This window comes from Pygocentrus nattereri, chromosome 7 (genome assembly GCF_015220715.1).
Source record: "Pygocentrus nattereri isolate fPygNat1 chromosome 7, fPygNat1.pri, whole genome shotgun sequence".
Lineage (NCBI taxonomy): Eukaryota > Metazoa > Chordata > Actinopteri > Characiformes > Serrasalmidae > Pygocentrus > Pygocentrus nattereri.
In genome coordinates, this window is record NC_051217.1 from 34,943,202 (window position 1) to 34,965,526 (window position 22,325).

The window sequence follows — 22,325 nt, forward strand, 5'->3', positions numbered from 1 at the left end:
CTATCTATCTATCTATCTATCTATCTATCTATCTATCTATCTATCCATTTCAATATACTGTATTAACATATACAAAATTATTTTATTATTTTATTTTATTTTCCTTCCACAAATTTTTGTACTTTATTTTTTTGTCAGTATATATATATATATATATATATATACACACACACACGTGTGATGGTATGCCTGATAGATTTCACTTAGAAAACACAAATTATGTCATTTGCCCAGTGATGTTGGAACATTTGCTTACAAATATAATGTCTGTCGTTTTATTTGATTAAATTTATTATTTTACCACTAGGTGGCATCAGTGTGTTTGTTGTTATTTCTTGTTATGCATCTCGTGTGTACTACCTTGTTCGGCCACACGTGGGCAGCAGTACGTGTTGCTGGACGAGCTAAGCGGAAGAGCCGCTGTTGTCTCAGCTCTCCTAGCCGCCGCCGCAGGATGGGGACGCGGTGTTTATCGCTCTTGTTCCTCTCCGTTCTCCTCCTGTATCGCGCCACGGCCGACAACGGCAGCGTGAAAAAACTCAAAATGCAGTACACGACGGGACCTCTGCTTAAATTCCAGATCTGGTAAGGAGAGAGCGACGAAAAGGCGAACGACGAAGGTAGTTAGCCGAGTGGCTAACAGCGCTAACAGGTCCGCGCGGGTCGACGTGATTCTGACGAGCTTAGTAACGGCGGTTATACAGTGAAGTCCCGGACCGGGTCTTGGTGCTGAACGGAGGGCGATTTACAGGAATGGTTCTGTCCCATTTGTCACATCTAAGATATGAAGTGTCTGTTCGAGCTTTGGAGCTTTGGCTAGTTAGTTGATTCTAATGGGCGCCTGCGCTTTAAAGCAGATTCGACCGACCGTAAAAATAATAACATAATATCATTTTTACAAGATGTTTAAGATGTAATGACGGTCGTTCAGAGTACGATGGTCTTTTAGGGCCACTGTTAATAAAAATAAAGACGGAAGGCTTCGAGGAAAAAAAATTTAGAATGAAGTAATTTTGAGGGAAAAAAATATTATTTTATTTAAAAAGTCGGAATATTTTGTAAAAAAAAAAGTTTTAAGAAAAAAAGTGACATTTAATGAAAAAAGGCGTAAGACTTTGGATAAAGTGTGCTGACTGTAGGGACCTGTCGTAACGCATTGGGGTCTCGGTTGCTGTACTGGCGCCGGAGCTCCACTCACTCCTGTCTCTTTGTGGATCATTTTGATCATCATTCTCTGTGAAACTCCATGCCCTCTTTGAATGGTGTGGAGATGTAGCTCCGATAGCCGTGTAGGCGACCCTGCCTGAGATTCTCCTTCAACAACACAGACAGACAGTTTCCTCCGAGTCCGTCTGGCTCTTTATTCTAGATAAACAGTTTCCTGCTCAGCCGTTTCTTATACTAATAACAGGCTGGTGCTGATGAGCAGGAGAGACAGGGAGACTGAGTGTTTCTGTATGGGTGAATCAATATGAACTATAGCTCCACCAACTCAACGCCCCTCATTTAACACGAGGAGGTGCTGCCTTCACTTCGCAAACCCTTTAATGTCGTAATTCTGCGACTTTTTTTCTCAAAATAGTACAACTTTTCTCAAAGTCTGCTATTTTTATTTTATTCACAGTGGCCCTAAAACACCATCATATTCAGAGTGATTTGATGTGTTGTAGAGAAACTACAGAGTGATAGGAACCAGACGTCTGTAGGGTTTGCTGCTTCTAAAAGCTGACGTTTTTTCCCTAAACTTTATTACACGAAATGGTTACGAATGCCTTGTGCCTGAGACATTGCTCTGTGATAGCTTTGACAGTGTTTTGGCCTGAAGCATGTTTTAAAATCTATTCATGGTGCTGTGGTACATGCAGGGCATTGAAATGCCAAAAGGTCTCCAAAGAAACGTGTTTTTTTTTTTTGTATTTACCGCTTTGTGTCCATCATCAACATTGCATTTAAAACTCCGAAGAAATGTGCAGATTCACTTGGCATTTTTTGATAGTAAATGGCTGTATTTGCACTGTAGACATCTCAACGTCTGGTTCCTATCGCTGTCATTGTGAGGAAAGGAGTCAGTAAATTTCTCTACACTGAAACTTCAGATTCACATCACACTGCTCTGAATGACTTTACATCTCGGTCTCAGTCTATGAGTCTGTGGAATTCACCTTTTAATCAAAATACTGTTTCATGTTCTGTTTCTTTAGCTTAAAAGTATAAATACAAACAAATGTTTATTTCTCTCTTTTCCACCCCACTATGTGCTGTGATTCGTGTGTGTCATATCTTTGTTTACAGCATATCCTGAGGATATAAGCGGGTGTTTGAGGAGTACACTCGGGTTCTGACCCAGAGGTACCCAGACATCCGCATACAAGGGGAGAACTACTTGCCCCAGCCCATATACAGGTAAGTGGTCTCTTTGTGTGTATTTAAGTGCAGTGTGTGCCTTTTGCATGTGTGTTTTCCTCAAGCATGACTTCCTTTTCCCTTTGCAGACACATTGCTTCCTTCATGTCCATGTTTAAGCTTGCTATAATTGTCCTCATCATTGTGGGAAAGGACCCGTTTGCACTTTTTGGTGTGGAAAGCCCTAGAATCTGGGCTTGGGGCCAGGAGAATAAGGTAAGTATATATAGACACTTAACAAGTAAAGAGAATAAGGGAATTAAGTTGGAACTCACGGGGTTTCAAAGGTGTAGTCCGCATCATAGGTCCTATTGGGATGTTGTTAACCATGTCTGCTGGGGGGGTTTACGTCAGCCTCGGTTTCTCTTGGTAATCGTGAAATAAGAATGTGAAGAGCTGAGGGCTGTTATTGTATTTGACAGGCTTTCCTTCCAAATAAATGCTTACTGTTTATGATGCTGTACATACACTGATCGTTATGACCACCTCCTTGTTTCTACGCTCATTGTCCATTTTATCAGCTCCACTTACTGTATAGGTGCACTTTGTAGTTCTACAGTTACAGACTGTAGTCCATCTGTTTCTCTGATACTTTCTTAGCCCCCTTTTACCCTGTTCTTCGGTGGTCAGCAACCCATGGACTCTCACAGGGCAGGTACTATTTGGGTGGTGGATCATTCGCAACACTGCAGGAACACTGACATGGTGGTGGCGTGTTAGTGTGTGTTGTGCTGGTACAAGTAGACCAGACACAGCAGAGCTGCTGGAGTTTTTAAACACTTTGTCCACTCACTGTCCACTCTATGAGACACTCCTACCTTGTCAGTCTACTTTGTAGATGTAAAGTCAGAGACGGTAGCTCATCTGCTGCTGCAGAGTTTGTGTTGGTCAACCTCTAGTCCTTCATCAGTGGTCACAGGACGCTGACAAGGTGAGCGTGTCTAATCGAGTGGACAGTGAGTGGACACCGTGTTTAAAAACTCCAGCAGCACTGCTGTGTCTGATCCACTTGTACCAGCACAACACATGTTAACAAAACACCACCATGTCAGTGTTACTGCAGTGCTGAGAATGACCCACCACCCAAGTAGTACCTGCTCTGTGAGGGTCCATGGAGGTCCTGACCACTGAAGAACAGGGTAAAAGGGGGCTAACCAAGGTATCAGAGAAACAGATGGACTACAGTCTGTAACTGTAGAACTACAAAGTGCACCTATAGAGTAAGTGGAGCTGATAAAATGTTATGCCTGATCAGTGTATGTAAATATCCTCTGTTCCGATTGGCTGTTATGTATTTTGCCTTCCAGTTTGAAACAGGTAGATGTATGTAAATGCACTTGTTTTTTTCTGACATCAGAACAGAAAAAACAGTGAATTCAAAACAGGCCGCTAGTTAAGTTAAGTTCAGCTTTTTCTTTTTCTTGTAGATATATGCTTGTATGATGGTGTTCTTCCTCAGTAACATGATTGAAAACCAGTGCATGTCTACTGGCGCCTTTGAGATATCACTGAATGGTATGGGCTTTTTTGTTGATTTTTATAAAGATTGTTTTTATGTCTTGCTGTAAAATGCAGCAAAGTTGTGATTTTTTTCCAGATGTTCTGCAAAGTGACCTTGTTCTGTGTTTTGAGTGCAGATGTGCCTGTTTGGTCCAAGCTAGAGTCCGGCCACCTTCCCTCCATGCAGCAGTTGGTTCAGATCCTAGAGAACGAGATGAAGCTTAATGCACATATGGACACTCTGCCCCTCCAGCGCTCTTAAGTCAAGATGGTTGGACAGTCAGAGTTATGCCCTTTTCTGTAAGTATTAGAGAAACTACTGTTTTACAGGTACATGTTATAATGCAGTAATAGAAGCTACATTATGATAAAGGTGGTCAAATGATTGTTCATTTTTAGGCTACGTTCACACAGCAGGTAAAAGTGGTCCAAATCTGAGTTTCTTACCAAATCAGATTTTGTTTTTGTTCGGTTGTTCACGTTGTCTTTTAAATGTGATCTGTATGCGACATCAGTCTGAACAGATCACTAAACTGACCCACATGCGCAAAAGAACAGAGCTTCACGCTGCTTCGCACGGCTCATCCAGAGGTAAACAATCACGACCGCCAACAAGCGCCAGTCGCTCCCGGAGGATCAGCGTCATCGTTCGAGCCGTAAAAAGGGTGCGGTCACTTCTTTGGTTGACGTCCTCAGATTTTTCAAACTTTTTTTTGATGCTGCAGCTTCGTTCTCTCACGGCCGCATTCAAACGTTTCGTTAGAAATCTCTTTGAACTCGGAGAGCTTTGGATAAATCTCTTCTAGTTTTTGTACAGAAACATCACCTCAAATGTTTAGAAGTCTCAGAAGTGTGAAATTATGGCAGATGGTAGTTGGATTGATGTAAAAGTCGCATGAATTCGGGTCTGGTTGTTCAGACCGAGTCGCACTGCCACAGATCGGATACATATTGGATTTCAGTACCACATATGAAAGCATCTCTAATCAGAACTGAAAATCTCAGTGTGTTTATCTGTGTCACATATGAAGAAAAAGATCAGATTTTGGCCTCTTTTACCTGCTGTGAGCAAAGCCTTAGTAAATCGGGGATTGTATAAGAGTAAGAGAGCTAATCTGGGATCTGTTGCTGTCTGTAAGGTCATTGTAAATAAGAAAAGAATCTGCTACTCTGAGATACTTGAAATACATGAAATAAGAAAAGATTATTAGCCCCGCAATAGTGAATTTCTCAGTGTTACAGCAGCAAAGGGAGAGCAAGACATTCAAGAAAAAAGTCATGAGAAGACAATTAACAAGCAAATAATATAATACTAAAAGTAAAAAATAAAAACTATCCTTCACAAAAATGAACAATATAAATAATTATAAATACACAAAAAAAAAAACTAAGATATTTACACTGTAAGGATTTTTGCCCAAAATTCACATGGAGTTTTGCACATGAGGTACTGGTTTATATTACACATGGAGTATTTAACAATATTAGCATTATAAATAGAAAAGCAAAAAATCAGGCCCAGATATTATAAATGGACGGACAGTTCATTGAGCCACATACAGTATGAAGCCCTTGTCACATGTAATACAGTCACTTGATTATGTTAATGAATGTACCAAGTCATGAAATCCTATTTTACATTTCATGTTAAGTATGAAAAGGATAGGAGTCACATGCATGCAGAAGTACTTTGAGTTCTAGAGCCCATGTGGTCTTATCAGGTCGTTCAAACACTGCAGAACAAAGAGACTCACAATGTACATAATGTGCAAAGTTGTGTAATTTTGGGCTGTAATGTCTTTGGTAAGCTCACTGTGATTGCAAAACAAACTATTTCATTTCCCTTTTCAAAATCTGATAGCTACTGTGTTGGTAAAGTTTAAGCCACACAAAAACCTTTAAATGTGTGATTTTGTGCCCAGTCCTACTTTCTGGTTGTATCTTGAGACTCTTTGTGAGATGTGAAGTGGTCTAAAACTGTATATTTTTGTTTTTTTCCCTGCTGTAGCTCACTTGAATAAACATATAGTCATCATTGGTCTCCAGCAATGAAACTGGAAACCAGCAAGTTCTAAATTATTCTCAAAATACAGTGTGATTCAGAAAGATTTGAAAGATTTCAAAGAATTGAAAGGCACCTAGGAACCAATCACAATCCAATTGTAAGAGGGGGTCGTAGAGTTTCTGACTGTCAGTATGGCAGTGAACCTCCAACAGCTCAGAACATTTGTTGCTGGTATCACCAGTTCCAAGAAAAAGGTCACCAGCATCACCAGAGCTCACACCATGTGACTTTTTTTTTGAGGGGGTACGTTAATGGATTCCATTCATGTGCCATTCCCAACACTGGATGATCTCCAACCAGGAGGTTCATACTGAGCACTTGTACAATTACATAATACATTTTATGTGCATTTAAACCATTTACAATTTACTGCATTGACCTGTAATGATTTACAAGTGAAATAAATCATTTAGAAATCGGATGCATCTTTCTGAATCGCCCTGTATATAAGCCCCAGTCTGCTAGTCACTTTCATACTTGTTTGCTCTTATGTTTGAGATTTAGTGCTGTTTTTTTAACGTACCTGCCCTCACTCTTTCACTCTCTCCCTCTCACTGTAGGTATACGACAGGAGTTCCCAGTCAGTAAGGTGGCTCTAATGAAGGTCTGCGCTGAAAGCAGTGCGTCTGCTAGTGTAGACTGGATGTCCCCGTCCATTTTACTGCTAGTTGTGGGACTCCTGACGTACACAGTGGGTTAACCGCCTCTGGCTTAGCGACGGTTTTATCGTAATGGTGGGACGTCTTATTTGAAATGTGCTTGTGGACTCTAAACAATATGCAATAGGCAGTATTTTACTGAGCTTAGCTATTCATTGTCAATCAGTAAGCAGTTTGAATGCATAAGGTGCTGACAGTCGGTGAGAGTGAGAGATGTGCTTGTGCATTTCCCATCATATTAACTGTATTTCTGTACGTTTTGAGGGCCAAAGTTATATGTTTATCACTGCAAACACACTTTTTCCACCCAACTTTCTTTTTTTTTATATACTTATGCATAATTTTACAGATTAATTTTGTCTGATTGTAAACAAAGAAACGCACAGGTGTAAATTATTGTGAATTTACCTATAAGGTCAAAGAGTTTTATCCATATCCAAATCTTAGCTGAATACAAATTAAATACATTTTTGCATATTTATCCAGATCATGAAATGTACTTCAGACTCAATATATTTCAATTTGTTGTGATTTTTTTTTTTCCAATGTTTCATTTTATATACTTAATTGAAATAAAATAACATATGTCTAAAGTTGTGTGCAGACTCGTTTATTAGGATGGAGCAGCCTGGTACAACCTTTTTAAAAATTGACATAATAATAATGTTATAATAATAATTTTTATTTATAGAGCACTTTTTGGTCGCAGCTCAAAGTGCTTTACAGACAGGTGACAAAACATAGTTGTACAAGAAATCATTATTATTTATTCAGAATAAGAAGAAAATGAAAAAGATCAAATTAGAAGAAAAACACCACAAGTTTTAATTAAAAGTTGAGTTAAGTGCTGCATTTTCAGATGCTTCTCAAAAGTCAGCACTCAGCATGACTGTCTAATAAAAGGTGAACTGAGCTCCACAGTTTAGAAGCTGAATAACTGAAAGAGTCTCTCCATGTTTTCTGTATTTTACAGAGGGTGCTTGTAGAAGGTCAGTATCTGCAGACCTTGGATTACGTGTCGGAACATAAACAGAAAGACACTCTGATATAAGCAGGTTCTAGATTATTTTAATCTTTAAAGACTAGTAGCAGAACCTTAAAACATATCCTGAATGATACAGGCAGCCAGTGCAGCTCTTTTAAAGCGAGACTGATCTGATCTCTGTTATTTTTATTGTCTGAGTTGAAAGGGATGTTGAAAGGTTTCATACTTTGGCGTTGGTATATGAAGCTAAAGTTTCTGTACCAACAATGATTATTTCATTTCTTTCATGATTTAATTGTTGAAAAATACTGAGAAATAACCAACACACCTAGAGGTGGCAAGTACAAAGAGAAAAGCAAAGGCCCTAAGATTGAACCTTGAGGGACTCCACAAGAAATGGCAAATCTTTTTGACGAATGATTTCCAAGTGAAACCATGAACTGCCTATTACTTAAACATGATTTAAACCATTCTAAAACTGCCTGAGAGGCCGATTCAGCATTCAAGACGCATGTGCGTTTGGTATTAAGGGTTGTTAAAGATGCAGGTTTTTTACTATTTGTTGATATTCTTTTATTCCTTTAATTCTTTCTAAAGAAGTTGGACTACAGTTAGTTATTAAAGCAATAGTATAGAACATATCAGAGATATGTCAAGGCCCTGGGCAGAAGAGACAGCTTTTGGTCACGACAAGAGTACAGAAGCGAGAAAAAGCAGTAAACACAGAGGCCCTGAATATTTTCAACTTTTCTTTATTGAGATATGCTGCTGCGGTTTAGGATTTAATAGGAATTCATGGTGTCCCTGATCCAGGTGTTGTAGTTGCAGACCTTGGCGTAGACACCGGGCTTGTTCCTCTGAGCGCAGCCGTAACCCCAGGAGACGATGCCCTGCAGCTGGCCATTGCACACCACGGGGCCACCGGAGTCACCCTGGCAGGAGTCCTTCCCTCCCTCCAGGAAGCCAGCGCAGAACATATTGGAGGAGATCTGGCCGGGGTAGGAGTTCCTGCAGGCGCTGTCACTCAAGATGGGGGCGTCCAGGCACATCAGGCGGTTGGGGTAGTTGCTGCCACTGCTGCTGGTGTTGCCCCAGCCGGAGATGAGGCAGCGGGTGCCGGCGGCGGCGCAGCTGCTGGGCAGGGCCACGGTCTTCACATAACTGTTCAGGGTGGCGCGTTGGCTCAGCTTGATCAGCATGATGTCGTTGTCCAGGTTGCTGCTGCTGTAGCGGGGGTGCCTGACCACCACGGCGGAGCTAATGAACTGCTCGGTGCCCTCGTTGACGGCAATGTTGTGCTCTCCCAGGCGCACCTGGATGCGAGACTGGTAGCAGTGAGCGGCAGACACCACCCACTGGTTGCTGATGAGCGAACCGCCGCAGAAGTGGTAGCCGACGTTCAGGGACACCTGGTAAGGCACGCCGTTCTTCCGGCACTCGTAGCCTCCGACGATCTTGTCATCATCACCGTCCACGGGGGCTGCATACGCCGCGGCGCACAGAGCCAGGAGAATGAGAGCCTTCATAGTTTGTGCTGGACTGGAACGTCTTGCTGCTTTTGGGCAACTTTGGACCCTCCTTATATACCCCGCGGACAAGGTCACCAGGGACATATTTTTCCATACCCAAACGTGCATTAACCAATAACTAGCGTGTGAACTGACATATGGTTATCGGTAAGGCTTCATGTACGGAACACTTTACAGCACGTCAGAATTTCAGATGAGTTGCATAGGCAGCATTTTCTGTGTAGAGTCATGGGAAATATGAGGCCAGCACAGTTGGTACAGGTTGAGCTTAGTGATATGTGACCTTACTGTAGTTTAATATAAAAATACCCTTAAACTCTTATTACTTACTGAATAACTACTACTGCTATTTGGCCATCATTAGGAGTTTGAGCAGTGGTTAATATACTGGTTAATACAATGATTAATATATATTGTTAAGCAAGATGTCTAATTACATAATGATCATGAATTGAAATAGTGCAAAACAATAGGTAGTTTGTTTAACCAATTATTGTTAATTATATATTAATAGAAGTATAAGTAAATGTAATTCGTTACTGTACTGAAATATATTTTTGTGTATTTGTACTTTACTGAAGTTTTTCCATTTTGGGCGGCTGGACCCAGTGCAAGAAACTCTTGACTCTAACCTAACTTTGTGTAAATAGACCACAATATAGATATACATTTTAATAGACGTCAGCGTCACTAATTAATGACGTTCTATTAAAAGACTGGTTTACCAAGAGAGACACTGGAGAATTTTCACCTAAAATGAGTTTATGAAGCCAGTCTTGTTATAAAAATGATAACAGGACATCAGAGCCATAATTAATCTTTTAGTACTTTTACATTCGATACTCAAGTACTTTAGTACTTTTACTCAATTGGAGGTCTAAAGGGAGGAATTCTACTTTTACTGGAGTAATATTTTACCTTGGGTATCTCTGCTTTAACTCAAGCACATGGTTTGTGTACTTCGTCCATCACTGAATAATAATCTATGAATTGGTTGTCCAGTAAAATACTAAAAGCAATAGTTGTACATAGAACTATAATAACTCCAAGAACCATTTGAATACTTAAATGATTTTTTGCATGGTTAAATGTTCTTCTCTATGAAGGATAACTTATCATCTAACCTTTTGGTTTGTGTATGTCACCAAAAACTGATATGGAATATCAGTTATATCAATAGCCAAATATTTGTATTTAAAAAAAAAAAAGTTAAATATACTTAAGTGTTTGGAAGGGAACAGTGTATTTAAAATGTCCCGTATATAAATAATATATGCCCATGTATTTTTCCCATATGTTATGGGTTCCACTATTGTAATCATAGAACCCTTATGGTACTGTATAGAACCGTATTGAAGAGCATTTGCTTCTCTCTTGGCTTTAACAGTGCGCTTTGTAGATGACCTCTAACTCTTGTAATCTTTCTTTTTTTGCATTCAGTCTAGATCAGTTTTAATACAATTGGTTGAATCTTTGTTTCTGGACCTGCTCATAAGCCAATTACTTCTGTATTTGTTTTCTAGGAAGTTGAAAGCATATTTGATCCCAAAAAAGATGCTAAATAGTAATAAAATAAAAAAGGCATTGCCAAAAGAACACATAACACTGCAATACTGCATTTTAAAATATTGCTGAACAGAAAACAAGTTTTCTGCCAAACCAGCCATTAGGGGTGTACTTTGTGTACTTCTGGTGCCGGTCCCAAACCCGGATAAATGGTGAGGGTTGCGTCAGGAAGGGCATCCAGCGTAAAACTTGTGCCAAAACTATCATGCGGATCACAAATCTGATTGCCATACCAGATCGGTCGAGGCCCGGGTTAACAACGACCGCCTCCGGTGCTGTTGACCAGCAGGGTGCCGGTGGAAATTGGACTACTGTAGGTCGAAGACCATCAAAGAGGAGAGGAGGAAGGCGGGTTAGAAGGCAGCGAGAGAAAAGGAAAGGCAGGAGTGTGGAGGTTAGAGTAGGGACTCTGAACATAGGGACAATGACTGGTAAAGGCAGAGAGCTTGCAGAGAGCTTGCATGGAGAGAAGGGAGGTAGATATTCTGTGTGTTCAAGAGACCAGATGGAAAGGAAGCAAGGCCAGGAACATTGGAGGTGGATTCAAACTGTTCTATCATGGTGTAGAGAGGAAGAGAAATGGAGTAGGGATAATCCTAAAGGAACAGCATGGGAAAAGTGTTCTGGATGTAAAGAGAGTGTCAGACAGGATCATGAGCCTGAAGTTGGAGGTTGATGGTGTAATTTTGAATGTGGTCAGTTCATATGCACCACAGGTTGGTTATCAGTTAGAGGAGAAAGAGGAATTTTGGATTAAGATGGTTGAAGTGGTAGATGGTGTCCCTAGAGAGGAGAGATTGGTGATTGGTGCAGACTTCAATGGACATGTTGGTGAAGGGAACAGAGGGGATGAAGAGGTGCTGGGTATGTATGGTGTGAAAGACAGAAATGCGGACGGTCAGATGGTTGTAGATTTTGCAAAGAGAATGGAAATGGCTGTGTTGAACACGTATTTTCAGAAGAGGGAAGAACACAGGGTGACATACAAGAGTGGAGGGAGGTGCACACAAGTGGATTATATCCTTAGCAGGAGATGCCACCTAAAGGAGATTGGAGATTGTAAAGTGGTACCAAGGGAAAGTGTAGCAAGGCAGCATAGGGTGGTTGTCTGTAGAAGATTAGAAACAAAGAAGAGGAAGAGAGTGAAGACAGAGCCAAAGATTAGATGGTGGAAGCTGAAGGAGGAGGATGGTTGCAGGCAGTTCAGGGAAAAATTGCAAAAGGCCTTGGGGGCAGTGAGGAGCTACCTGAGGACTGGGAAACTACAGCTAAGGTGGTGAGAGAAACTGGCAAAAATGTGTTGGGTGTTTCGTCTGGTCAGAGGAAAGAAGACAAGGAAAGTTGGTGGTGGAATGATGAAGTCCAGGAGAGTATTCAGAAGAAGAAGGCAGCTAAGAAAAAGTGGGATAACCAGAGAGATGAAGGAAGTAGGCAGGAGTACTGTGAGGATAGTCGCATAGCGAAAAGAATGGTGGCAAAGGCAAAGGCTCACGCCTATGATGAGCTGTATGAGAGGCTGGACAGTAAAGAAGGAGTAAAGGACTTGTATCATTTGGCTAAACAGAGAGATACAGCTGGAAAGGATGTACAGCAGGTTAGGCTGATAAAGGATAGAGAGGGAAATGTACTAGTGAGTGAACAGAGAGTGTTGAGTAGATGGAAGGAATACTTTGAAGAACTAATGAATGAGGAAAACGAGAGAGAGAGGAGGACAACGGGGGGAGAGGGGGGAGAGATAGTGGATCAGGAAGTGCAGAGAATTAGTAAGGTGGAAGTGAGGGAAGTTTTAAAAAGGATGAAGAATGGAAAGGCAGTTGGTCCAGATGACATACCTGTGGAGGTATGGAGATGTTTAGGAGAGAAGGCAGTGGACTTAAACGGCTAAAAACGAAAGTCAAAATAGTTTCTAACCACTTGTCCAAGACCTTCCTTTACTTTAGGAACGTAGAAGGATGTGTTTCACTAACAAAGCAAAGAAAACTCACCTGTATGTTTTCCTTTTTTCACAGTAAACTGTTTTTAGGCAGGAGGACGCTAGCGTTACTGCTACTGATTGCTGATTGGTTAGTTCTACTGCTTCTGAGTGCTGATTGGTTAGTTGTGCTGCTTCTGCGTGCTGTGCTGACTGGTTGGCGAACAGAGCAGTTCATTGGCTCAGTGAAGCGATTCGGGCAGAGCCGGTTTATGAAGAGTTTGGCCACTTCTTATTTCCCCCTTTATATCAAAAACAGTACTGCTGAACAGCAGAGGGAGTCTGCAAGGGAGTCCTCAGTGAATGGGAATTAATGGAGCTCAAAATGAACAGTTAAAATATTTTCTAATTGCCCAGAAAGCAGAGAACTTGTAGAGAGGAGAATTCCCACTCTGCAATGTCTTCCGGGTTTCTTAAACGCTAGAGGGCGCTCCCGAGCGAGTCCAAAATGAATGGGTTGATACGGAGCATTTGAACTAAATAATAGTTTATAAATGCTTAAACATTTTTAATGTAAAAGAATGTAATCATTTCCTGAACACAGAGCATCATAAAATATTTTTACACTACTATTATAATTTAAGAGCTTTTAAACTCGAGTTATAGGAGTTTAAAACAGCGCCTCTTGTACGTCCATGACGTCAGTAAGCACGGACAGCAAATTAGCCCCAATGAGCTGCTTCGCTCGCCAACCAATCAGCACTCAGTAGCAGTAATGTTAACCAATCAGCACTCAGTAGCAGTAATGCTAACCAATCAGTACTCAGTAGCAGTAATGTTAACCAATCAGCACTCAGTAGCAGTAATGCAAACCAATCGGCACTCAGTAGCAGCAATGCAAACCAATCAGCACTCAGTAGGAGTAATACTAACCAATCAGCACTCACTAGCAGTAATGCTAACCAATCAGCACTCAGTAGCAGAAATGTCCACCTTCTGCTGCCCAAAACCCATCTGCTGTAGAAAGAAAAAGGAAACATTCATTCCTTTGTTTTTTTTAATGAAATACATCCTTCTACTTTCTAAAACTAAAAAAACGGTCTGGGCTATTAGAAACTATTTTAACTGTTCATTTTTAGCCGTTGAGCTCTATTCACTCCCTCGCGGGCGCCCTCTGCTGATTAGCAGTCCTGTTTTTGATGTAACGGGGGAAATAGGAAGTGGTCGGGCTCCTCATAAACCGGCTCTGCTAATTCTCCTCTCTACAAGTTCTCTGGTTCGGGCTCACTGTCGTCATGAACGTACACGAGGACATATAAAGTTATAAAGTCCATTAACTAACCGAATAATTATGGGTAGATATCATTTACATAAGAAGAGACGCTCTGATTATTAGCCAAACTTCACATATGTCCCCTGTGAGCTTAAGAAATATGGCACTTATATAAATAACAAGAAAGCAAAAAGGACGTTGGAATTACACGTTGATTATGATTAGTAAGTTATGTTCTTGTATGAATCCTTTCATAATAATAAAAAGTCAATTAACTGAAGTTCAAACACGCTCGGAAATATAACAGCATGGTTAAAATGTTGTATGCTGTTCTGCGTTCAGTAAATAAATGCATTTTCATTTTTAAAAGTTTACAAGTTACACAACGGAGCCGAGAACCTTTCGGGTGACACGCCGGACACGAGTCACGTGTCGTGCAGTGACGCGGGTGTAAACACACGCGGGGGAAGGAAGCGGCCTTGCTAAAGCAGTGCGCTGAAGTGAAGATATAAAAGTCCTACTTGGCCTTTAACAGATTATTTATCATTAAAGAAAACATTTTAAAATTCATTTCAGTTGGTTTCAGGCTGAAGTGGAAGGCCAGTAGCAGCACTTAGCTGGAGTGAATTAGCTTAGCACACCCAGGCAGCTGAAGCTGCTCTGGCTGGCCATGTGGTCCAATTCAACCAAAGCAAAAGTGACTTAATGACTGGGGTTGTGGCGATTTATTGAATTTGCGTTTGCATTATCTGCAAACACCGGGATGGTGAGGCCACATTCGTGCTGAAGCACCGATGGTAAACTGCAAGCGATGTGATGGACCGGGAGAACCGCGCTGGAGAACGTGGCGTAGAAACGCTACGGAATGGAAACGCAGCTGCGGAGAGGAGGGAAGAGGACGGCGCTCGGACTGAGAGTGACCGGGACCCGGACACGGAGCGCCGTATCAGCATCAGCTTTTGCGGAGGCGCGCCTTTCCTCTGGAGAGCGGGCGACATTAAGAGAGCCAGGGAGGAGGACGGCGTGGTTGGGGCGCTGGTGGGCTGTCTGGCCAGGCAGCCGAGGCAGAATGTGCGGTTAGGTAGACCGCTGGAGGTCCTTCAGGAGGAAGCCTGTCTGCTGCTGGAGAGACGGAGAGCTGCTGCTGTTCAACATAAAGACAACCAGGTGACTTCTGTTTTTGACCAGGGTAATATCCCAGTACCAACACAGATATCCAGTAATACTCTTTACTTTTCTGGATTCTGTGGCAGCCCGAGAAAAAATAGCCATTTAGTAAGTCATAATAACGAGAAAACTTTCCTAAGTAGACTTGGTATCTCGACTTGCTATCTCAAATAATTACACCTTGTTTCATAATAGTAAAGTTTCTCATAATCATGACTTAATATCTCATCATAAGTACTTTCGTTATTATGAGATAGTAAGTCATAATTAGGAGATGGTAAGTCGTAATTATGAGATGCCAAGTCATAAATACTCATAAATAAGTCTTCATAATTCAGATAGGATCTCTTTGTGAGAGCAACTCAGAAGTATGAGAAACTTGTATACTTGCTGACTGGAGCGTCTCGGTCACTGCTATAAGAGCAGTTTCTGTTGAGTGTGCTGGTTTGAAGCAAGACTGGTTGGTGTCCTGGAGCTGGTTCTGTGTGAGAAAGAGAGACGGTTGATTATAGACTGCACGTTGAAGAATTTTTGAAAGGAAAGAAAAGAGTGATACCAGTCTGTAGTTGACATCAGGGCTGTCAAGCATGGGTTTCTTCAGGATGGTAAGTACACTTGCAGTCATGAAACGTGATGGAACGTCACCTGACAACAAGGACTTGTTAATGAGAAAAGTGATGAAGGGCAGTACGTCTTTGGAGATTGACTGGAACAATGCAGATGGACTGGGATCCAGTGGGCAGGTGGTTGGGTTACTGGATTTGATCAGTTGAAGGACAGCATCTGTGGAAAAAGAGAAACCGTTTAAGGGGTTGAGAACAAGAGGAGAAGGTCTAGTGGACGGAGTGGGGACAAAGGGACAGACTGTGGATTCTATCAACGTTCTCCTTAAAGAAGGTGACAAAATCATCAGGGGTGAGAGAAGAGGGTGCAGAGGGAGGAGGAGCGTTGAGGAGAGAGGAGAAAATGCTGAAGAGCTTGCGTGGATCAGATGCTGATGCTTCCAGTTTCCCTCTGTAGAAAGATGACTTTGCAGCGGTAACTTTGTGTGAGAACTTGGAAAGGAGAGATTGGTAGGAGTGAATGTCAGAGTCGAGCTGAGATTTCCTCCACCTTCTCTCAGCCTTCCTTAGTTCTTGCCATTTGCTGCTCAGGACACCTATCAGCCAGGGGATCACATGGTATCCAAATGGCACTGTCACTTACATGTTTGTTTAGACAAGTTTCTTTCACAAGTGTTTGAGTGTTGGGCTTCATAGAGTGGAATGAGTGTTAATGTTGCTCTTTTTTCATAGAAAAATGAAGGAAGCCGTTTGAAGGCTGTTCAGGTGTACCAGGCCAGACTAGAGCGCAGTTATGAGGAGCAGTGCCATCTGGCCCTAGAGGACAAGAAGGCAGTACTGCAGAGAGTAATGAATGAGGAACAGAATGGTGAGTGACGGTCTCAAGTACAGGGTGATTTGAAAAGATTCACCCGATTTCAAAGCGCAATATTTTTTACAGCCGTTAGGCGTCTAGGAACCAATCACAATCCCATTGTAAGAGGGGGTCATAGAGTTTCTGACCATCAGTCTGGCAGTGAACCTCCAACAGCTCAGAACATTCATCATTGGTACCAACTATTCCAAGAAAAAGGTCACCAGCATCACCAGATCTCACCGTGTGTGACTCTTTTTGTGGGGGTACATTAAGGATTCTCAACAATGATCTCCTAAATTGAGCTGAAAGAGCTGTGAGTGCAGTGACACCCGACATGCTCAGTCGAGTATGGGATGAATTTGATGTTATCTGTACAGCTGTAGGAGGTTCGTACTGAAATTACATTAACTTTATGCTCGTTTAAACCATTTACAGTTTACTGCATTGTTCTGTAATGATTTACAAGTGAAATAAATCATTTAGAATCAGGTGAATCTTTCTGAATCACCCTGTATTTTTAGAAGCAAAATCAAGGGATATTTAGTCTTTGCCCTTTTAGTTGTCACTGATAATGTTTTTTACTTTTTAATATCATTTGAAAACATTTGCCCTAGTTGAAAATTTCATAATGAATGCACCTGTCCAAAACTATTCATTAATTTATTCATTCATTCAAGTGATTTTTCTGGAAAAATTGTTCCGACAGTAATTTTATGTTTTTCAGTTCAAATGTTGATTATTTTTAGATCTACTAATGAAAAGATTGATTATTCCAGTTTTCCAGTTTAGGGAGGCTATGAAAGTTCATTCCAGTGTGTAAGGTAATGATCTGAAACTCTCTCAGGTGCTATGATGCGAAGGTGAACTCTCTTCTGTGTCGTGTTGCACAGATCACTCGGGTAATGGGGGCACAGAGCAGGCAGTGAGAGAGCGTCTCAGCTCCCTGGAGAAAAACTTTTGTTTCCCCCGTTCTGCCATGGCAGTCCAGCTCTGCACTGCCCGCGCTGGCTTTGGTCACTGCCCTGAAGAATTCAGCTTCCTGTCTACTGATTGGCCAATGCCCAGAGACGAGCGCTCGGAGACAAGGTTCCGGGTGTACAGGGACCTGAGGAGGAAGGGTTTCTACCTAACTTCAGCGGGGAAGTTTGGGGGAGACTATCTGGTGTATCCAGGTTAGTTTGAGATGGATGGAGTTTCATGTCATTTTGACAGTGTCTGTAGACATTGATTAATAAATGATTTACTTAGTTTTATATAATCATTGGCATCCAAATTAGGTATCTGATTTTTTCCCTAGTTTTCATTTTTCTACATCATTTGAGTAAAGCGGCTGCCCCTTATATTGTGTGAAGATTTCATGATGATTGGATCAATAGAAAAGCTCCAGATATGCTTGGAATAAAATATCTTTACATTATTTTAAAGTTTTTAAACACTGTCCACTCAGTGTCCACTCTATTAGTCACTCGTACCTTGTTGGTCCACCTTATAGATGTAAAGTCGGAGACAATAGCTCATCTGCTGCTGCGCAGTTTGTGTTGGTCATCCTCTACTCCTTCATCAGTGGTCACAGGATCCACCACCCAAATAGTACCTGCTCTGTCAGGGTCCATGGGGGTCCTGACTACTGAAGAACAGAGTAAAAGGGGGCTAACAAAGTATCAGAGAAACAGATGGACAATGAGCATAGAAACAGAGGTGGTCATAAAGTTATGCTTGATCAGCATATAGGCTATAATCAAATTGCAGCTCTTTTCCGATTTGAAAATCGCACCCAAATTACAATTTCAGTATAAAATGCTGTGAAAATATAAAAGAAGCAGGGAGTTTTGAGGTTTTGATATGACTGGTGAAAAGTGTTAATCATTGTAACTAATTATTTTGCTGTTTTCCATCAGGTGATCCACTCCGTTTCCATTCCCACTTCATTGCGTTGTGCCTGTCTATGGATGAACAGTCACCGCTCTGCGATATTCTTGCTATAGCACGGCTGGGTTCCAATGTGAAGAAAACGGTGCTGCTTTGCTCCCCACGAGATCTCAGTGATGGTGAAGTGGAGGGGGAGGTTGTATATTCTTCTCTTCAGTGGAGTGGAATGGTATAGCAGAGCCTTTCAGCCATTCACCCCATCCTGCAAGCTCAGTTCATATTAATAAAACTATTAAATTCAACCCAAAAAAGGAGTCAGCTTGTCTTTTGTGACTGAATCAATTGCTGGGCTGTGCCAGTGTAGATATTTAAATGTTTATTAAGAAATAAAATCTGTTACTTCTTTAATCTTTCTTTGCTTGTAGAGTGCTTGGTTGGTAAACTGTAGTGGGTAATACCTCTGCCTTCTATGCTGTAGACTGGGGTTCAGTGCCCCACCTGGGTAATCACCCTACACTATACCAATAAGAGTCCTTGGGCAAGACCCCCAACACTACCTACACCTACGTGTGTAAAATGATCAAAGCGTAAGTGCCTCTGGATAAGAGCATCTGCCAAATGCCTTGCATGTAAATGAGCAGATTTCATTTCCTTCAGTGTTTTACTGGCTCTACTATAACTCAAAAAAGGCTTACTAATTGTCTCTTTGGGCAGGTTTGCTAGCAGTAGCAGTAATAATAAAAACGTTACTTAGAGGGTTAAAGTTAATGTTTGTGGTGGGGCAAAAAGACAAAGCAGCAAGTTAGCTTGTCATTTTTGTGTTGTCAGTTTTTGGGAGAATTTGGAGCCTGTGTACAACATCATGATGTTGATGAATGGTCTATTCTTTAAATACTTCAACCATTTCCTTACATACGAAGCAGTTTGTTTTCAGTCTTAAACCTCTTTCTTCAGGCCTCTAGTGCCCATTCCACCAGTGGAATAACATTTGACTCTTATTTTTCCAGTGGTGGACGAAGTACACAAATCATGTACTTGAGTTAAAGTAGAGATACCCAAGGTAAAATATTACTCCAGTAAAAGTAGAAGTTCCCCCCTTTAGACCTCCACTTGAGTAGAAGTACAAAAGTATTTGCCTTCAAATGTACTTAAGTATCAAAATTAAAAGTACTAAAAGATTAATTATGGCTCTGATGTCCTGTTATCATTTTTGTACAAGACTCTCGCTTCAGTAACTCATTGTAGGTGAAAATCCTCCAGTGTCTCTCTTGTTAAACCAGTCTTTTAATAGAACGTCATTAATTAGTGACACTGATGTGCATTAAAATTATCATAAGCACAAAACACTGAAGGCAAACAGTTTCCATCAGGGAGAACCGAGTGGCTCTGAAATCACTTTTACACACAAGCAAAGTTTCAGTTTAAGATTTATTTGCAACTTCGTTACAGGTTTAATAAAAACTTTAAACACAGATTCACAGATGAGCTTCCTTTACTATATTGCATCTGTAGGTCTCTGTTCATAAACATAAACCAGCCCAAACTAATTTACTATAAAATGAAAGTGTTTGTATAAATTCAGAAAAAAGCAGCGTCAATCACGACTGCATATGTGGACATATTTCTATATTGTGCTCTATTTACACAAAGTTAGGTTAGTTCATCAATTATGTTGAATAGACTCTCCCAAAATGTCATGTTGCTGCACTGATGCGGAACCGTGTGCTGCACTGGGTCTGTATGTCCAAAAGGTCAAAACAAGCTCTAAACAAAGTGACTGCTGTGCCTTGACTGGTGTTCTTGATTTGTGCTTCTTCCAACATGTTACGTTTTTATACACACAGAAACCAAAAAGAACGACAGATTTCTCAATATGTAGTGGAGTAAAAAGTAAGATATACTATATTGTCAAAAATATTCACTCACTCATCCAAACCATTGAATTCCAAGAATGGGTCACTCTCAGGAGCTCAGTGAATTCTAGTGTGGTACTGTGATAGGATGCCGACTGTGCAACAAGTCCAATCGTGAAATTTCTTCACTACTAAATATTCCACAGTCAACTGTCAGTGGTATTATAACAAAGTGGAAGCAATTGGGAACAACAGCAACTCAGCCACAAAGTGGTAGGCCACGTAAAATGACAGAGTGGGGTCAGCAGATGCTTAGGTGCATAGTGTGCAGAGGTCAGCAACTTTCTGGAGAGTCAATCACTACATATCTCCAAACTTCTTGTGGCTTTCAGATGACAGTACATAGAGAGCTTCATGGAATGGGCATCCAAGCCTTACATCACCAAGTGCAATGCAAAGCGTCAAATGCAGTGGTGTAAAGTGTCACCACTGGACTCTGAGCAGTGGAGACGTGTTCTTTGGACTGACAATTCATGCTTATCCATCTGGCAATCAGATGGACTAGTCTGGGTTTCGCGTTTACCAGGAGAACGATACTTGTCTGATTGCATTGTGCCAAGTGTAAATTATGGTGTGGGGTTGTTTTTCAGGAGTTGGGCTCAGCCCCTTAGTTCCAGTGAAAGGAACTCTTAATGCTTCAGCAGACCAAGAGATTTTGGACAATTTCATGCTCCCAACTTTGTGGGAACAGTTTGGGGATGGCCCCTTCCTGTTCCAACATGACTGTGCACCAGTGCACAAAGCAAGGCCCATGAAGACGTGGATGATCGAGTTTGGTGTGGAAGAACTTGACTGGCCTGCACAGAATCCTGTCCTCAACCCGATAGAACACCTTTGGGATGAATAGCAGCAGAGATTGTGAGCCAGGCCTTCTCGTCCACCATCAGTGTCTGTCCTCACAAATGTGCTTCTGGAAGAATGGTCAAAAATTCCCATAAACACACTCCTCAAGCTTCTGGAAAGCCTTCACAAAAGAGTTTAAAGCTGTTATAGCTGCAAAGGGTGGGCCGACATCGTATTAAACCCAATGGATTAAAAATTGGATGCCACTCAGGTTCATATGCATGTGAAGACAGATGAGCCAATACTTTTGCCAGTATAGTTTATTTAACTTTGAAATGTAGTGGAGTGAAAGTAAAAAGTCACCCAAAATGGAAATTCAGTAAAGTACAGATACACAAAAAAACTACTTAAGTACAGTAATGAATTACATTTACTTAGTTACTGTCCACTGCTGTATATTTTTAATTAATATTATCAAATAACATACTTATCCCCAGAACTTTGCAGTCAAATTAACTAGGATACTGTGTAACACTATAACTTTTGCTGATTCATTGGTAAGCAAAATATTTGATCAATCAAATTAAAAAAATAACAAGTCACAAAAAAACATTTGCGCTCTCATTGGGTTACTGAGTGGAGAGGTTGGGGTAACGTTCTGGTGCGCCAAGTCATCATCCTTGCAAGCAAACCTTGGGTCTGTAGCCTTACTTTGGTCCCTGACGTAAAGAGTTGGGTATTTGATCCAGAGAGGAAAAACAAATACTGTGTTTTTCAGCTCAGCACTCTACACTGGTGTCCACCACATGTCCAAAAGTTTGTAGACACCTGCTGATCTAACCTTTCTTCAGAATCAAGGGCATTAAGGGTCCTTTATTGTACTTTTTTCTTGCATTTTATTTTTTCCCCATAGGTTCACAGATGAGCTACTGCCTCTGCCTCTGCCTTTGCATCTGCAATGTGGACCAACAAGATAGGGGTGTCCAAGAGAGCGAACAGCACCACCGCATCAGTATCACTGCAGTGCTGAGAATGATCCACCACCCAAAAAATACCCCTCCTGTGGGGGTCCTGCATGACCACTGAAGAACAGGGTAAAAGGGGGCTAATAAAGTATCAGAGAAACAGATAGACTACAGTCTGTAACTGTAGAACTACAAAGTGCACCTATATAGTAAGTGGAGCTGATAAAATGGACAGTGAGCATAGAAACAAAGAATGTTATGCCTGATGGATGGATTGACGGATGGAATGGATATATAAGGGTAGATGGCTATAGGTA

At 41.3% G+C, this 22,325-nt stretch overlaps 3 protein-coding genes across 3 annotated transcripts; 2 read left to right on the top strand and 1 right to left on the bottom strand.

Annotated features, from left to right (window-relative positions):
• Nucleotides 1–399: 399 nt before the first annotated feature.
• selenot1b (selenoprotein T, 1b) lies at nt 400–7,169 on the top strand. The gene is made up of 6 exons (XM_017701963.2): nt 400–585; nt 2,293–2,403; nt 2,493–2,619; nt 3,831–3,918; nt 4,041–4,203; nt 6,529–7,169. Exons 1-5 carry the CDS (start codon nt 455–457, stop codon nt 4,163–4,165), a joined length of 582 nt encoding a protein of 193 aa, XP_017557452.1. The 5' UTR covers nt 400–454; the 3' UTR covers nt 4,166–4,203; nt 6,529–7,169.
• A 1,179-nt stretch (nt 7,170–8,348) lies between these two features.
• Nucleotides 8,349–9,178, bottom strand: LOC108429881 (trypsin-3-like). Its single transcript, XM_017701942.2, has one exon. The coding sequence runs from the start codon at nt 9,136–9,138 to the stop codon at nt 8,395–8,397; it is 744 nt and encodes a 247-aa protein (XP_017557431.1). The 5' UTR covers nt 9,139–9,178; the 3' UTR covers nt 8,349–8,394.
• A 5,157-nt stretch (nt 9,179–14,335) lies between these two features.
• Nucleotides 14,336–18,646, top strand: tsen34 (TSEN34 tRNA splicing endonuclease subunit). Its single transcript, XM_017701943.2, has 4 exons — nt 14,336–15,059; nt 16,355–16,490; nt 17,369–17,650; nt 18,377–18,646. The coding sequence occupies exons 1-4, from the start codon at nt 14,709–14,711 to the stop codon at nt 18,580–18,582; spliced, it is 975 nt and encodes a 324-aa protein (XP_017557432.1). The 5' UTR covers nt 14,336–14,708; the 3' UTR covers nt 18,583–18,646.
• The last annotated feature ends 3,679 nt before the right edge of the window (nt 18,647–22,325 follow it).

Bases quoted from the DNA above. Each gene is read 5' to 3' on its own strand.
- LOC108429881 (XM_017701942.2), bottom strand. From the start codon at position 9,138: ATGAAGGCTCTCATTCTCCTGGCTCTGTGCGCCGCGGCGTATGCAGCC.
- tsen34 (XM_017701943.2), top strand. From the start codon at position 14,709: ATGGACCGGGAGAACCGCGCTGGAGAACGTGGCGTAGAAACGCTACGG. The intron at 16,491-17,368 runs GTGAGTGACGGT...CGTGTTGCACAG, and splicing joins AATGAATGAGGAACAGAATG to ATCACTCGGGTAATGGGGGC. The intron at 17,651-18,376 runs GTTAGTTTGAGA...GTTTTCCATCAG, and splicing joins AGACTATCTGGTGTATCCAG to GTGATCCACTCCGTTTCCAT.